Raw genomic sequence first — 18363 nt, 5'->3', positions numbered from 1 at the left:
TGCCATCAGCTTTGTCATCCCTGATGTGCGTGATAATGGATTCTTTGAGAGGAGGTTGAAATGTTCCATACATTAAAGTCATGACACAGTTTTGCACCTCCAGAGACTTCATTAAAGAGTGTGTCAGAGAGCGAAAGAGCTTCAATCAGAGTTTAATTAGAGAACAATGCTTTTGGAGGGGTGGATCATTGTCACCGCATTTTTTTCGTCGCTATGCAGTCGATTTTGAGGGACAGACTACTTGACCACATCTCTCCGTGTGCCTTATGAGTAGTGCTAAGATGAATTGTATTTATGAGAGAGGGAATAAGCATATAAGAACTCAACTGACAGCTGGCGTGTTTGAGAAAGAAAAGCCTCTGTGTTGTTTATCTGCGTATCAAAGCTACTGTCACCTGCGGTTTGCTCAGCGCTCACCTCTGTGAAGGGTAAAACGCTGTTACTCTGGCAGCATTTGTGTTGCTGTTATCGTAAATGGGTTCATCTAGGCAGCGTAGCCCGAATGTGTATACGCACACACATTTTATTCATGTCTTCCCTCTGTGTCATATTTCTCTCTGAACAAATATTGCTTTGGTGTTCTGCTCCATTTTTTAAAACTTCTCTCCGTGCCTTGGGTATCACCGGCTTGTGGGAATCGCTGTACAGTTTATCCCCTTTTTACCTGATTCTTTCAAAGTCCTTGTCTTTGCCTGCGTTCAAAACATCAATGCGGTGTGGTTGGGGAAAACATTAAGATGTGCGGCGTGTACGAGCCCGAGCGAGATTGATGGCCCGCGTTTCTCTCGCGCTGGGTTTTTGCGCTTCGCCTGGAGCCTTTTCATCATCTCCCATTAAAGAGAATTTGAAATGCTTTTCCTGGCCTCTATTTATTTAATCAAGCACTTCTTTAAGAGATGAATCAAATAAACATGCGCTGGACCTTGCAGATGTAATTGGCTGCACTTTGGTCTCTCCTAGTCAATTATTCTGTTTTTGGGGGGCTTTTTATTGGTGGAAGAAGGTTTTTAGGAAAGCTTTTAGGGATGGTAGCTGCTCCTTTTCTTTAGCTCGTAGAATTGTGGGTTAACACGTGAACAGGTGGCCTCTTTTTTTGCATCACAGCAGGTGGACTGCATGTCGTCTCCATTATTAAAGTCCCCATGAGATGGAAAGGTATTGTAGATTCTAGTAGATATAGGCACTGATGCAACAGATACTGATAATTGGGAGCGATATCTGCCGATACAGATTGTGAAGATTAAAAATAATAGGCTAGGGATGTACCGATACCGATATTTTAAGGATCGAGTACGATACTTTTTCCCTGGTACTCGCCGATACCGACACCAATGCCAGTTTTTTTTTGTTTGTGGCAATTTTCTAAGAACAACACAATGAACATATCAGCATCTTTATTTTTAACAACTTCAACTCATATTATGAATAAATAAATACATTTTTTGTGCTTATCAAAACTTTTCAAAGCCAAAATTTACAGTGTCCAATAACCTCCAAAGGGCAAAACCAAGGACATAAGCATACAGATTGCCATGCGTGGGTCGTCATCATTGATTTTGAAAGCGCGAATGAAGCGTTAAGAGAGAGTGATTTACATGTTAAGTCAATGCAAAGATGCGATAGACCTACTTGCGGTGCGTTTCACGCGAATGAGGCGGCGCGAATTGAGCGAGTTTAAAAATCTGAATTTTGGCGAAAATTAGCGCCACGTTAATCAATCAGGCGCCTGCTGTAGTAGTGACATGATTATGACATAGCGAGCGAAGGCAGAAATCTGAAACAACAATGAAGGACTGCGCCACTGAACGATCTGATGGACCCAGACACGGCGCCGAACGAGTCTACGTCTATCTTCAGCCTTCCATAAAACATAATGGTCAGCTACCTGCTCAACAAAATTCATGTCAGCCATTTCGCAACAAGACTGGATCCGCCTGCCAGAAGCCCCTCCCATGACGCAAATTTTTATCGGCAGATACCTATTATTGGTCGATATATTGGTGCATCTCTAGATTTAAGTGTATGTTAGCTTTAAGATTATCTGCTGTGTTTCAAAACAATGACACAAACATTTGTATGTAGAAGATTAAAGCTTACAAAACTTAAAGTCCGTCTGCAACAGTTTTGATATCAGTCTGTACTTGCCTTCCTGTCCAATCAAATGCTCTTTAAAATCTGCAGCACCCACCCACACATTATAAAAGAGATGGAAGCTGTGGCTCACACTTATTCGTTTCTTATTTATTTATTTAACATAAAAGTTTCATTTCGTATTCCCTTTCTTATTCATTTCTTATTTATTTGTTTTTTGCACAGTGTGTGCTGTACTTACTCGTTTTATTAATATAGACAACTTATTTAATGTAATGTTTTTTTATTTCCATTAATTATTTATTTTTTGCTTTGTGTCGTGATTATTCGTTTTGTTAATGGCTGACGTTTATATGATGTCCGTGTTTAATACAAGTGAATGTCATTGCAATTTCTTGTAGTTTTGTGTGGGAAAATGTAATGACCCTGACATTAAATTAGTGAGTAACTTGTGATATTGATCACAAAATAGCGATGTCAAAGAATAATTGCAATTAATCAAATCCAAAAGTTTGTCAGCGCTCTAGACTGCGACCAAATGGTCGCATTTATTTGAACTGTCAGTGAGAACTGCATCAGTGCGACTGCCGAACTGATCAATACATAATTTTGCGTGCAATAAATGTAATACGCAGACATTTTATATTGCGCATTCAGTCACTCATTTCCGTCTCCCATCCTTCATGCACTCACTTATCTATCAGTTCCCCAGCCCCCAAAGATGTAGCTCAAGAGGCGCATGCTATGATGAAGCGGAAGGACCAACAGAGCAAATGAGTGAAGCGCTTAATCTTGCAACTGAAATAAATATGTTTTGCCGCCTTCAGATTACAAGAATTTCCCCAGCCAAGGGACATAAGTTAACGAAATGTATGCATGTGAAGCTAATGCAGGAAACATGTGTTTAAAGTTCAAGCACTATACTAATGTTTAAAGCTCTCTACCAATACTGCAAAGCATGCAAAATGTTAACGTTATACATCACGTTAAAACCTATCGTTAGTGATGAGTCGTTACTGATGAAAGCCAAACGTGTATCAATGCAGGGGGTTGTTTGAGATATGCACATGCTCACGGAGTCAAAGCACAAAATACTAAACTGCTTTCTCTTTCACACGTTCTTACTCTGAAATGGACATATAAACGCAAAATTATATCAAAATTCATATTAACGAAAATACTTTTCGTTTCGTGAACAAACAGTTGCAGTACAGTAACTGTATATATCTTAAATTTTTCTTAAATTTATGCGTGAATGTGTTTATAAATGCTAAATGAATTTGCACATTACACAGACATATCTTATGTAAACACAAACTATTATTCTGGATGCAATGCATCATTTGTCAGCTCTTTCGCAAAAGATACAATTGTACGTACATTCAGATATATCCCATATTAGTCTAAAGGTAGCCATGCTAAAAGCTGTCGGGTCTCACACGTCACTTGACCTACAACATTACAACAGGAAATCTGTGGGATACAAGAACAGCTGCTATCATGAGATGTTTAAGATGTGAACCCGTGTCCCATCATTTACATTTATGCATTCGGCAGATGCTTTTATCTAAAGCGACTTGCATTGCATTATTCTATACATTTTGTTTAGCAAAATACCACTGAGCTACAGGAAAGCTGTCAGAACATCAGAAAGATATGTTTTTTTGTTCTTATTGACCTGTTGTGTTTGTGGTTGTGCCTTTGTGTAATTGATTCACCGTGACAGACAGTCTCTAACCATGTAAACCTGGGGCAAATGCGGTTATTTAATAACGGTGTTTGGTATTTTTAATGATTGTGGGTGTTTGTGGATTCGGTTGTCCAGCTGTTTTCATCAGCCAGTTGTCATGCTGTTGTCCAGCTGTAGCACGAAATATGCTTGTTTGTGTTTTAGAAGCTTAAGTATGCATGCTTCTCAAAGCAGGTGTTTAACAGCGTTGTTCCATAAAAATATAATGCTTGAGGGATTCTTATGTATTTCCACAAAAGGTCTTGACTTACATACCATTAAAGTCCTACAGTTAACGCAAATCGAGCCTTCAACCTTAATGCTCGATTCAAATCCAGAAAGGCATCAAATTCCAGGTTGATGATATGTTTGCATGTTCTTGAATCACTCTTTTCCTTCATCGTGGCCTTTTTCCTTTTGGTCCTGAGTTTTTGAATTACACTCAGTCTAGCCGGTCAATGTTTATGTGAGAGCGAGGTAGGATTTAGAGCAGTTAATGAGGAAAAGCTGGGGAGGAAGATGAGAGCTCAGCGCGGCCTTCAGGAGCTGAATATTCAACACCATTCATAAGAGGCAGACAGGGCACGGCAAGTCTGGGTTCGAATTAAAAAGGAGAGGAATAGTTGTTCCAAAACAGACCGAGCTGGCTTGCTGTCTACCTTTTAACCCAGAATCATAATTGAAATGTAACCTCATAAGTGGCCGATTTGAAAAGCTCTACATAAGCAGCAACTTTGTATGTCATGCACAGGGGACAAATGGTTTACAAATGTGTGTGCCCAGCATTAAACCAGCCTGATTTTGCCTGGCCAAACTGGTTTTTCTAGACCTCCAACACCATCAAACAATTTGAAACCAAACTAAAGGCCAGGTAGGATCAGCAAACTAGCTTAAACTAGCTTTTTTACCGAGCCTTCTTGACAAAATGTGATGCTACATTAAATTCTTTAGGAGGCAGCTAACTAGATTTTTGAAGGGAGGATTCACAGGCACTTACGCCGCTTCCCTGATCTCTGATGGGTTTTATAATTATAAAATATAAAACTAGCAGCTATTTCTTTGTCTTCACTTGTTTCCCCCCTCTCGTTTTCCTCCCGCTGTCTCTCGTTCACTCATTTTTGCTCTATTTCTGCCCGTCCCATCCTCTCATCACACTTTAGCTGGAAGGGGGAGGATGGTGTCTCTCCCACAAGAGCTCAGTTGCACCGAAACAGACACGGCCGACTCGCTCTCGCCGCCGTTCCGCAGCGCTCTAATTTACTGTGAACTTGAAAGAAGCGTTGTTTATCCCCGAGCCCTGCAGGCTGATCTGTATCCTGTCAGTGCGCCCTTCTCCCCCACCATTCCGACGTTCCATTCCACTCCATCTTGCCGTGCTCCTTTGATTCCACTCCCTCTCTCTGAGCGCCGTGACTTGTTCTCCATAATTAGAACGAGCACGTAGGAGATGGAAAATGAGGGAGGGGAAAGCGGCACCGGGGCCGTGCTGATGAAGCAGACGAGAGAGACGCGCGATTGGCCGAGCCGTTGGCAGGGGACGCGTGGGGGGATGGGAGTCCTTCACGCGATTGGCTGGAGCTGCTCTACAGGGAGGAAGTGAAGGATGGATCGAGGCCTAGAGCGCCCGTGTGTGTGCGTCTTGCTCTCGTTTTCTCTCCGAAGCCTCTGCAGGGATCCAGGACGCTCTCATCAACAGCTCATCAAATCAAGCGCAGTCTTGGCGCTGTCTGCCGCATCTGACTCGCTCTGCAGACGCATGCATTAGTCACTGCTTGCATGGGAAACGAAGAAAGCTCTTTTACATATAGCCCAAATCTTTAATCTGTCCTTTTATACCTTCTCTTGCGTCTTTCCAAATAAATAGCGAGCCTATCCCCGGCTTGTCAATACGGAAAGAACATGTCGGAGCTGTTTCGCACCTTCGGGCATTCTCGTCGCCCATATTAAGAACACTAATTGGTTCAGTGGATCCAATTCTTTTTTTAATTTGGGTTGTAGGCTTCAAACAGTGCTGTTTTGTTAATTGATGATGTCTGAAGGGATTTGTGATCCGCTGCAGACGGATAGATTGATGGCACTCTGTCAAAGCGAACACCATTGAAGTTAAAGTGGCGATGCGAAGAGTGCTTCAGCTTTGACCTTCTTTCAGATTGTCTGGGGAGATATAAATCTGACCGTGAAGGGCCATCGTTCCTCGTACGGTCCCTTAAACTCCAAACCCTAAGCACTTTCTTGCTCGAAGCCCAGTGGATCATGTGTCGAGACCTTGACAAGAAGGTCGTTCGGCCGCTGACGTGTTGGAGCTTAGTCGTACTGTAGCTTTACACTGTGGACCTCTTGGCTTTTTGACAGGGAATCAAAGATTAGTGTCTGCTTTTAACAAAGATCGGATTCGAGGGTCACAGAGGGGAAGCTCTTGAATGTTAGTCCCTCATTCCCCCTCTTTTAAGCTCGTAGTGGGAAATTCTCAGTGCAGCCGATCTTGAATTTGCAAGGCACTTGAGGTGAAGTGTGCTCGCCGCCTTTGTCTGTTTAGTCTTCCATCCGTTTACTTTTGTGTTGCTACGGGATAAGATAACATGTACCCTCTATCGCCAGAACAAAGCATTTTATTTTCTAAACGCTTTTATTAACGGAGCTTTTGTAGTGGCCTGATAGACCATCTGGAGGTATGGTGGGCCAACATCTTGACCTGGCAGCGGGACTCGTTCTTTGTTTACTGTAGTGTGGGACCGGTGTATTTATCTGGACCCGCTAGAGATTGGTCTCTTAAGGAGAGGCTTGAACATTCTGTGTTCATTTTCTAGCCCTCTTGTCATTTCAAACCTTTATGACTTTCCTTTTTCTGCATAGCACAAAAGATGATATTTTATGACATTAATATATCTGAGGAAATTATGTTTTTATCCAGGATTTGAACTTGTCAATCAATGGTCAAGATACATCATCAAGGTAAACCACATTTTGAAAATTTCTGATTTGACTGAAGAATGGTTGATGTTCACCCCTGATGTAGTTCATCAGCACTGTCTCCCCTCACTAGACTCCCAGCAATCGTTATCAGACACCAGACGACACCTCCAGCTGCCTCAATGTCACCTCCAAGTGTGAAGGGGGGGGTTCATCAGAGACTGTTTTTCTGATCAGAGAGCCGATACGATGTAAATTGCCTCTAAAAACCACACCAGTCTCCAGAATCTTCAAAATCTATTTTGAAAATTTGTACAGTTATTGTTTATTTGCAATATATCGTAGCTTCAATTATATTAAGTGATGAAAATATGTTTTGTGCAGGAATGTAGTTTAAAACAGACTTTCTTTGTTTACACACTGTGTAATCGGTTATCGTCGATTGTTTAAAAACAGTCAATGGTCGGGAGGAAAATGCCACGATCAATATTAATAGTCTAGATTTAAATAATAATATTCAGAAAGTGATGAACTATTGATTTAATCTTTAAAATCTCTATCGGCAGATATGACTCTGAATAATCGGGTATCGGTGGAGAAATTTAGCATCGGTGCATTTGGTGATTTTGGTGGCCAATAACCGATCATTAGAACCAGAATCTGTTGATACGATCACCGATGACCGATCAAAGGACCTATATCATAGCAGCCATAGGAACAGCTTAGAGTATAAAATGTGTTTAATAATTATGAAAAACAACCGACACGTACAAATTGCCAACTTTCGAGAGTGGCAACCCCATTTAAATGTGGGAGTGAATGCTCTTGATAGTTCCAAGTGTCTGCATTTGTGATTATTGACACGCTAGTAGCCATAGCAATGTTCTGGCGTCTCACAGCTATAAGAATATAAACCGTTTGGTAATTGTTATTTTTCAGCTAAGATTTGCTTTTGTGCATCGATTAAACTAAAGTACCCATTTTGTTGGAGAGCGCTCTTTCGCAGTGTTGCCATGTTCATATATTTTCAAGCACTTTTATGTTTGTTGTTTGGTCTTAGATTATAAACACATTAGGTGTAGAAAATGGTCAGTTGCGGAATTAAGAGATTTTTGGGTCTTATAAAATATAATTTATATGTATTTTTAAGGTTTATTTTGGGATTGTCAATGTTTGCAGATTTTTTTCTATGAAGATCTGGCAACACTGTCACTTTAGCGAAGGGCTCCTGAGAGCAGTTAACGTTGGCCCCCGTGTCAAATCTGCGAAAGCAAAGACTTCTGTCACTGCCGTTTTCTAGCATCTCACATACAGATGAAAAACATCTCTGATGGGCGTTTACATACGTCATGAACAAAGATGTTGAGTTCGGTTCATACACACGGCGTATATTTTGGGTTATGGGTTGGTCACTATCTGCATTTTTAGCGTAGCGCAGAAGTTGAACATACCAACGGTCTAGACGTTTTGTGTCATTTGGCTCTCGCCGATCAAGCTATTTAAAGTGATTATCAGCCGATGATAATCTGCGACCGATCAATCGGAGCACCATTGATCTCTACCTATACTAGCATTAAAATGCTTTCTGTAATGCTCATTGTTTTATGTGAGTTCAAGTGCTATAGAAATAAAAGAAAGAAATTATATCAGAATCTTTTTCTTTAAAAGACATGACCATAGCATAAACTTTTTTTGCCATTGACCTACTGAATGAGATTCATTGGTCTTATCAGTATTGACAAATTCAGACTTGTTGATTCAGTAACTCATCCTTAGAGTATAAATAACGGTGAGCTCATTGAAAGGCCCTATCTTTTACCACAGAGCTTGGGTTTCTTGGTTGAAGGCCTGCGTGCGACGTTCTGGGTGAGAAATGATGGCTGGGATGGCTTTGACAGGGCACCTGCTGAGCGAGTCTGATCCTCCATAGACGACTGCTATCACTGCTGTCAGCTGAAGAACTGACATCAGCCACAACAGAAAGCCACTGTCACACTTCACTGTTTAATGGGCTGTGAATGAGAGCTGCACTCGGTGATGTGTGTACGTGTGCCAGTGGTAGAAATTTTGCACGCTCGAACAGACGGCTCTTTGATGCTACCACTGACAAGACGAGATGTGATGAGGTGACGGAAGAAAGACCTGACATCCTCTTCCTCATACACTTCTGTTATACACACGCGCGCATGCACAGCGTTTCTCATTAACACATTGTGTGTGTAAAGTAATCTTTTGTTCTCTGTCCCTTTTCGTTTTATCTTTGTGTCTTTAAAGGGGGAGGTGTCATTCATTTTTCCATCTACACACACACAAAATCTTGCAGTAAAGCTGTAATGATCTGATCGTCTGTACTTTCCTATGGGTCTCCTTCATAGTTTTAAAATGATGTAATAAATATGGGAGTTGAAATCGGTTTCGGGCTCAGAAGAAATAAAATGAAGCATGACGTTTTGTCTGGCCTTGTTATTTCCCCAATCTTTGTGGTTGAAGTCTTAGTGTCACTTCATTCATTTTCCATATATTCCCAATAACTGCATCTACCTGCTCACCAGTTGTGTGAAATAAAGACCTTTTTTACCAGACGCATGAAAAGCCCCGGCTGTGCCACAGTGGTTTTTAGTATGAAGACTTATTATGGTTGCCTTCTCCTGTCAGAAGCATGTCATTTCCCCATGTCTCAGCTGCGGTTGCCTAATCCACCTGCACTCCTGGCTCCGGCACGCTCCCGGCGTCTGGGGAGTGCTCAAGTCAAACCCAATATGTCACTCTCTCTTCAGATTGTCAGGCATCACAAACAGTGGAAGAGAATTCCTCCATCAGGGGATTGTGTGCGTGTCACGTGTACTCGTATTGCTTTACACCCCTCACCCTTGCGGTTATGTACCTATCTGTCGTTCCTTCGTGTGATTGGCTGGCCCAAATGGCATCGGTTTGTTTGCCATTCTCGCATTGTGAGGCAGAAGATTCTTATTTTATTCCTTAATGAATCGGTCCTCCAGATTTAGCCGTCGACTATAATAAAACAAGCTCTTTTCTAATGTAGATCTGTGGTTGGATAGAGTTTTATATAATTATCATTATAAACACTATCCCACAAAATAAGAACAATGCTGTTGGTGAGTCACTTTGTCCAATCTGTAAATTCTGGATGTATATTTTATAGAATATCATGTATTGATTTTTATTAGGGCTGTCAAATGATAAATCTCGATTAATGGGATTCAGAATAAAAGTTTGTGTTTACATGTCTCTGTGGTGTGCGTATTAATTTTGTATTTATGAACATATGCATATTCAGGAAACGTTTACGCATATATTTATTTATATTTACCAATACTTTTAAATATAAACATGTTTATTAACTTTTATGTTTTGATTAAATATATGCATGTGTGTGTATGTTTTTATGGGTTTATCGCCATTTTTCTTGTTACTATGGTTCGTCTTGAAATTCAGCTTCGACAAAGGACATAATCCAGGTGTTGAACGTGGTCCGAGCTCTTAAAGACTGCCGAGTTGTTATGAAGTATGGCCACGCCTGGCTCCCCATTTAAACTCCCATAATTCCTCTGTGTTTTAATTGGCTCGTACAGGGCTGTCATGTGGAATGATGAAGGATGAGCATTGGGTGGGCCGCATTACTCAGTCCCACCAATCAGAAGAGGAGAGAGACGCTGCATTCATTTATTTTTCTTGGGTTTCTGTCTTCACTCCTCTGGAAGGAGAGGAAGCTTGAGTGACCAATGAGCCTGAATAATTACGTTCATCAATTAAAGAAGCCAGAGACTTAACGAATATTTCTAATTATGGGCATAAATCAAGCAAGCTGAAGTCGAGGCTAATTTCTGCAAGGTTGAAGTGGATTGACGTGTACGGGTGGGTGTTTTTGAAGCTTTTGCTGGTATGAATGAGATATAAACGTTAAAAGATGGGGCCTAACTATAAGGATATTTCAAATTGCCTGAGCTCTAGTGCCTTTTTTTTTGACTGTCCGTTCAACATAAATTGAAGATTTTTAAGATATAACCCTAAAAAGAAAAATATAAAGTGTATTGCTTTACAACAGCAGAATTTTTTGCCACCAATCCAGTACAGCAACCAGATTCATAATTTCAACATAATAAATGAAAACCAAATTATTTCCCATTCTATTACACTGTCTCTTTTTGCTTAGTCCAGTTATGTATCTAAGTAACTGGAATAACCAAATATGATGTTTTTATGCCATCTATATGCAACATGATAACATTACGCCAACCCTCTTTCGGGTTATGTGGAAAAAACGTGCACAATACCATTAACAAGCTGTCTAGCATAACTGGAAACGCAGAGACTTTCCTGTGGAGACTTTTCCTTCACGACGCTCTGTCATAGAGGTCAACATGCGGAATTGCGTAAAGCCCAACATATGTTCCTCTTCATCCACAACTAGGTCATCGTGATTAAGTCTGCAACTTGAAGTTAGCCCCTTCCAAAGACCAACTAGGTTTCCATCACGATAATTCATTTAAGACCATGAAGCGCTCTGCCTGAGCTCGGGCAGATGTGCCGTGGAGTTTGAGGACTTGTAGGAAAGTTTTGTTCCATAGTCTTTCAGCACTCTTGAGATCGTTGTGCTAGATGGCAAAAGAAATCAGTCATATTATTTTCGTATTTTGGCTCGGCACTCTGTAGTACCAGAAGATTGCTGGTGCCGTTGATGTTGTGCATTCCATTTTCCCCCCGTTTGCATTTTGCTACCACAGGGATTAAACATTAGTGCTCGTTGAGACCCGACAACCGCCGGCTTGCCTGGAGCTCATAAAACAACCACATAAACCAAAGTTCCTTTTCTGAAATCCGAGCCAGAAGCTGTTATCGCATTTAGGAAATAATGTGAGCCGTGCTGTTCCTTGCGACGTGCAGTCAAATCTTTCAAATACTAGTTAATGCTTTTTAAAGACCCACTTCTGTACTATTTATATTGCTGTGTTCCGGTTGGCTCTCTTGACGTTCCCAAGTCTCAGCCTTGTCAATCTCGTCTCCTGTTTATTTTTCAGGATCTGTCTGGCTCTATCGATGACCTCCCCACAGGAACAGAGGCCGGTCTCAGTTCGACCGTCAGTGCTTCGGGATCCACTAGTAGCCAGGGCGAGCAAAGTAACCCCGCCCAGTCACCTTTTTCGCCCCACGCCTCTCCTAGAGTCCCCAGCATGCGCAGCGGGCCTTCGCCCTCACCGGTCGGTTCACCGGTTGGTTCCAGCCAATCACGTTCTGGGCCCATATCACCTGCCAGCGGGCCAGGTAAGAAACTGACCTGAGTTTCTGTGTAAACATTTTGGGATTTTCCTGTGATACAAATGAAATGTAACCTTTTACGATTACTTTTTTGTTATCATTCAAGAGTCGAGAATTTGCATTCTGTATAAACTCAGATGACATTTTCCGTTTCAGACATATTGATTTTGGATAATTTTACTTTCCATTTATATTAGTACTATCAAATTGATTAATCGCAATTAATTGATTCCAAAATAAATGTTTTTGTTTATATATTGTATGGTTGTGTGTGTTTGTGTGTGTGTGTTGTGTATATGATATGTATGTATGCAGTTAAGGCACACACATATGTGTAATAAAAAATATTTGGATACATATATTCATATGTCAATAGATTAAAAGAATCAGGATTAATCATATCCTTTTCGTGCGATTAACTGCAAGTCTAATGCGCTTCCTAGACTTTATTTAACTCGTTCAAGAAAATACTAGACAAAATGTGCTTTCTGGCATAAGCACGGAAGATAAATTAATTCTGGTGCGCTATCTGACTGATTCTGACGCAGCCTTTAGCCCATGTGTACACCAGACCGGGGCCGCTGTCGCGTTGTGCTGAGCCGTGTTCCACAGCCAGAAGCTGTCAATCTATACTGGACATGTTAATACAACCATTTCAAGTAGTTTAAATGTCTTTATATAATAAAAAATATATTAATAACGCGTTAACGTTGACAGCCATAATATATACATATACATACACACTCACACACACATATATATATATATATGCATACATATAAATAATTTATATTATGTATACATGTACACATATTTCTTAAATATATATATATACATTTGTTTGTGTATTTATGTACAGGAGACGTATAAATATACACGCCACACACACTCCTATATTACATAAACAAACATTTATTTTGGAATTATTCATTGCGATTAATCGTTTTGACAGCACTAATTTATATAGTTATATTTTAAATATATTCTAACATATTATAGATTTCTACTTTTAATCTATTGTCCTGGAATAGGCCATCTAGGAACATACAGTACTTGTAGAATTTTCCACATTCAAATGTTCTGTATATGCTGGAGGGAAGAAAGATCCTGCGTTTGAGCTCCAGGCAGCAGTGGGTCAGCGACAAAATTCAAGCTGACTCTGAAAAAGTCACCCAGTCATTAAAATAGTTTTGAAAGTCTGTTAGCAGTTTGGAGTCTCTTTGACACAATTACTGTCCTGCTGTGAGCTGCATTGTTAGCCGGGCGTCTTTGATAGCCAGGCAGCAGAGGGTTTTGTGTAGCCGAAGCTGGTGTTTTTCCCTTCCGTTCTGGATGTCACTAACAAGGTCCACAGGAGAGCGTTTACCCTGCTGCACATAAAACTGCCTCATGCCTACTGGGAGAACTGACAGCCATTAGCCACATGCAGGACTGACCCTGACATATGATCTTGGTGCCATTACCAGACAGTGAATATCCTGCACACGTACACACACAAGTTGCTCTTGGGAGAGAGGAAATTTGCCTTAAACACCTCCCATGAGACTTGCGGTTAGATATTCTGCCCTCTGGGCTAATTTGTCTGACATTTATCCTGAAAAGTAGCTCTGGGATGAGACCCCTAACTGCTTTCGTGGTTGTGTGTACGAGAAATATAGTTATATAGACATGATGCAGAGATGGTGTTTTTTTTATGAAAACCCCAGAATGGAGTTAGCATTTTAGCACTTCCGGATCCATCTCCCCAAAGTCTATGGATTTTTTTGAATGGTTTTTGGTGGAAGGCCTAAAATACGTTCTGTGATAAAAAAAAACTCAAAATATTTTTAACCTTTGACATAAAATACACCAATTATAAACCGCTCGTGATTTTTAATAAGCTTTATTGTGTTTTAACAAGTTGCCAACAAGTTGCTAAAAGCGTCCACTACCTTGGATATCGAGCGACCTTTGTATTATTGTTTATAACATATCATGTTAGGTTTTTACTTCTGGCAATTGTATTTAGGCTTTAAAAGTAACAAATGTTGTGTTCATTTGTAAAGATTATCTTGATAGACAAAACTTTTTATCTTATTTTTTGGGACCTTCAAAATTCTAATATCTATGGGCTTTCAGTCATGGGACTGTATGTCCACTTTAGCGAAGGAAGTACCACGTTCTAGTAAAAAGGGCCAATTAGGAAAGCCTGACTATTCTCAGGGGTGGGACTTCACACAGAGGCTCATGCCAACCAGTGTGTATGCGAGGCAGCTGAAGCGACCTATAAAAAACACTCTAAAAGTGGCTCTTGGCTTATAATCATAGGGAAACCACTTTAGGTGCTATATTAAAGCAATAAGCCCCAAGAAACAGTGGGTTACAGTGCATTTTATAACAGCTAAGGGCATTGTGGTAGGACGCGAAACGGAGTGCCTAAACCCACTGCTTCGCAGGGCTTATTGCTTTTACAAAACAGTTATTCCATATGCGTAGCAAGGTTTCATAAAATAAAGTAATTAAATGATATTTAGACTATGTAGTACGGTCAGCGGGTATAAATCCCCCATTGAGCTAGGTAGGACTGCCCGGAGGTGTTACAAACATGGCTGCCGAGTGGCTTGACTTCCGTCAACAGACTGTTATATTATTTAATGTAGACTACATATCCAAGTTAAAAACTGTTCCTAAAATACTTAATTGCTGTTTTTATTCCAGACTATATCAGGCGGTCGTCTGCACATTGCACTCTTATAGCAGCATGAAAAGCGGTTCTGAAACGGAATAAAGCCCAATCTGAATAAATTACACAGTGAAACAATACTAGATCTCTCCCATTATAATCAACAAAGCTGTCGCTCGCTGCAAGTTTACGTAATTTGAGGTGACCGTCTGAGCCCCACAGTTTTGAAGGAGCCCACCGATCGTCTGCGCAGTTTTATGCAAAGCGCCCATTATAATCAACAAAGCTGTCTGAACTGCACAATAAATCTCTTCTATACCGTGTGTGTATGTATGCTTGATTATAATTGTAATGTTCTGATTTTCTGTGCTGCTCGGCGGATAATGGGTGTTGCACTGCTAGCAGCGCGACATCTATGGTAACGAAACAAAATTTCCGCTGAGATTTAGTTTTTTAAGTGAGGACTTGTTGGCCCTGGCCTCTGATTGGCTGTTGCATTTACGTACACAACGAGCACGTCTTATTGGTCAGGAAGCTTACTGCGACAAGGCATTTTTATTGCAGAGATAGATGATTTACACTTCATGATCTCCTAGATTGCACAGATATGTCTGTAAGATGTCTGATAAAGATCTGAAAAACATCTGTTGTGTAAATGCATCTGATAACCGTCGTAGCAAAAGCTGTTTTCATACATTCTAAATCATAAACATCTTACAGACATCTTCCAAATGTCTATATGACATCTGACAGGAGACGTCCAAGATACGTATTGCAGACGAGCAAACAATAAAAAAATAGGTCTTGCAGATGCAGGCTTTAAATAGACGTCCCCAAGATGTATGTGCGCTATCAGGGATGTTATCGTGCCAGCTGTAATCATAATCGTGTGTACTCGCGGAGCTCTGGTTTACACAAACATGTTTGTTTTTTAGGTACACAGATGGCCCCTCAGACCCCAGGGAATGTTCCAGATGTAGGCTCCAGCCACAGTCAGTCGCCCATGTCTCAAGACAGAGGTGAGCCCATTTCCCATAGTCCCACACTGGCCAGAGTCACTTTAGATGAGTCATGTTTGACTGGGCTCGTATATTAATGAATGTTATGGATTCGTTTTCCTTTCATGGATGACTGCCACATGACGCTGCAGAACTTTTGTTTTCATGAGCTGTGCTGACGCTGCCATTTGACGCTGAGTGTAGAGCGATGCGGGATGTTGATGGTTTGAAGCTGTGAGCATAACCTACAAAAACATTATTAGTTATTATTAGTGCTTGTGTTGTCACGATAGTGGCTTCAAGTTTCTAAAGGACATTTAACTGGATATCTATGAATATAAATCTTAAAAGCTAAGGGGATTTATAAATGTATTTGGTTGTTTTAAATGTGACTCATATCGTGTGAGAAGCCATTTTGACTGTGTACTTGCCAATGATGAATTTAATATTGATATAACTTTACCGATATTTAGCCTTCATTTTCAGAAAACATTTATTTTGGGTCAAAGCAACATAACATTGGAGAGGGTCACAAATATTATGATGTATTTGTAATACACAAATAAGTGTTATAATGCTAGCTAACTTGAGAATGGAAGTCGCAAGGTGCTTGTTACACAATTTAAATTCATTGAATAACAGATTAAAGAACTTCAACGGAAATGTTCAAGAAATGCACTTTCAGCAATTGTACATTCTTACCAACTTCCTATAACTTATCTTCAGAACAGTTTGGTGAATCCGGCCCCAGACCTTATGCGTTTTTCCAAAGGTTTGGCTGTGTGACACTATATCACAGATGTATCTCTTGTTCCTGCTGTTTTGTGCTTTAGGATTTGCACCTAACATGCAGCGCAACACACCTGGTCCTCAGTACGGATCCCAGCAGCCTGGACCCTCGATGTCCCCACACTCCTGTCCTACGGGCCCTATGCATCACAGTGTGGGCTCCTATCAGATGGGCCCTTCATATGGTCCCCAGAGCAGCCAGTATGGCCCTTCAGGTACCTTCACTTTTATCGGTAGCTTTTCTGCCTCGAGACCAATTATAGACCACTTCAGCAACGCTAATCAGAAGAACTTCCTGTTTCAGTTTTTTAACACTATGCACATGTACAAAATACAACCAACAGAAAATGTATAACTGAACAAGATGTAAAAAGAATATTCTTTATTATATATGTAAGATTAAAAAGGCGAATCCGGAAGTGCTTCAGGAACAGTGTTTACATTTTGCAAAGTGGTCTATATGAAGATTTGTGGGCTTCTTTCATCTTGATTCTTGCCCATTTACACTATGTGAATAGAGGCTGTAAAATAGACCTTTAATGGCTTTGGGACAAAACCCGTCTCTGCAATGGTTAGCATATAATTGGCATGAGCTTATAAAACAAAGTGGCTGTGGTGCACATCAAAATATAACTAAGAGTCTATCAAATAAATATGGTCACGTCGCAAAATCGCTTTCAGTGTTAAAATTAATTACAACAGAAGCAATTTACTTGAATGCTTATAGTTGCCGGCTTTGCATATTATTTAGTGGAACGAAAACATCTTGCATTTTTGTTCCACTACAGAAAAAAACATTTGTTTGGAACGGCATGATTTTTTTTTAGTTCACTTTTCTTAGAAGCATCTCATTTTTTTCCGCTGTGTGTGTGCGTGTGAAAAGAGCCCATTAACCGGCCGCGGCAGTAATTCATCATAAATGTTATGGCGTGCTGGTGAAATAAATGAATGGCTGCTAAGCGTGCTTTTATAATGTTGTGGCCTCCGCTCTGGCTGATTAATAGTCCCCGTTGCCTTGTATTCACTCACTTGACTGACAGCTGGCTCAAGACAACAGCATTGGAACGGGCCGGTGCGGAGCTAAAGCATCGATCCAACACTGATGCGGTACACAGGCTCATTGGATAATTATTGGATATTTTGTCTAAAGCCACAAACAAATGAGGAAACATTACAAGCCCAAAAGTTGCATGCTAACAATATAAGTGGACGCAACACCTCACCTCAGAATGATCATGGACCAATCAGCTTCAATGTAGCCGATTCCTGAAATAAACTACGCTAACATTTTCAACTTATTTCTACCTACTACATATTTAAAATACTCGATTCTGATTGGTCAGTCCTACACAGCGGTCTGCAGTTCCTTCAACCATATAAATCGTGTTTTGTTCAAATTTTTACAGTTTTAGTTTTTAACATGCTGAATACGAAAATCACTGACATTTTTTAACCCTCGCCGGTACTCACAAAAAACAATAAAATAAAAATATGTAAAGTAAGAGTCAAACACAGATTTTAAATGACATGACAGAGGAATAAATGAATTTTATTTTTGGGTGAACTATCCCTTGACGGTTGAAGATGAGTGCTGTTTTGTCAGAAAAGCACAGCTGTTTTATGTAGCAGGTTTACAGAAACACAGGGTCATTGGAACAAGGTGAGGTACGCGCATCTTTTTAGCTCGCAGAAGCCTTCACTTTGTGTTATTGTGTCTCACACCCCCATCCTCTGTGCATCGCTTCAGGCGTCGTCAGCGGAGCAGCCACCTGTATACTTCAGATTCATGGCACCTTTCCCACTTTCCTCACCCGAGGGAATGTTGGGATTAACAGGGTTGGAGGAAAGTCACTCCAGAGCGTCTGACAGCGGTACAGCATCTCTGTGTAATTGGCATTGCTCCAGGT

General features: G+C 40.6%; 1 protein-coding gene across 6 annotated transcripts in view; it reads left to right on the top strand.

The window, feature by feature from the left end:
- Positions 1 to 18363, top strand: part of arid1b (AT-rich interactive domain 1B) — a 73392-nt gene that overhangs the window by 37691 nt on the left and 17338 nt on the right. For all 6 annotated transcript variants that reach the window (XM_079475263.1, XM_079475261.1, XM_079475262.1 and 3 more), the window contains exons 5-7: positions 11770 to 12013; positions 15605 to 15688; positions 16501 to 16671. In XM_079475263.1, the coding sequence (XP_079331389.1) occupies positions 11770 to 12013; positions 15605 to 15688; positions 16501 to 16671 (499 nt within the window). The remainder of the gene's footprint in view (positions 1 to 11769; positions 12014 to 15604; positions 15689 to 16500; positions 16672 to 18363) is intronic.

Source organism: Barbatula barbatula (genome assembly GCF_947034865.1).
Source record: "Barbatula barbatula genome assembly, chromosome: 15".
Classification (NCBI taxonomy): Eukaryota; Metazoa; Chordata; class Actinopteri; order Cypriniformes; family Nemacheilidae; genus Barbatula; species Barbatula barbatula.
The sequence above is the reverse complement of the archived record's forward strand: the minus strand, read 5'-3'. Positions and strand labels throughout refer to the sequence as shown.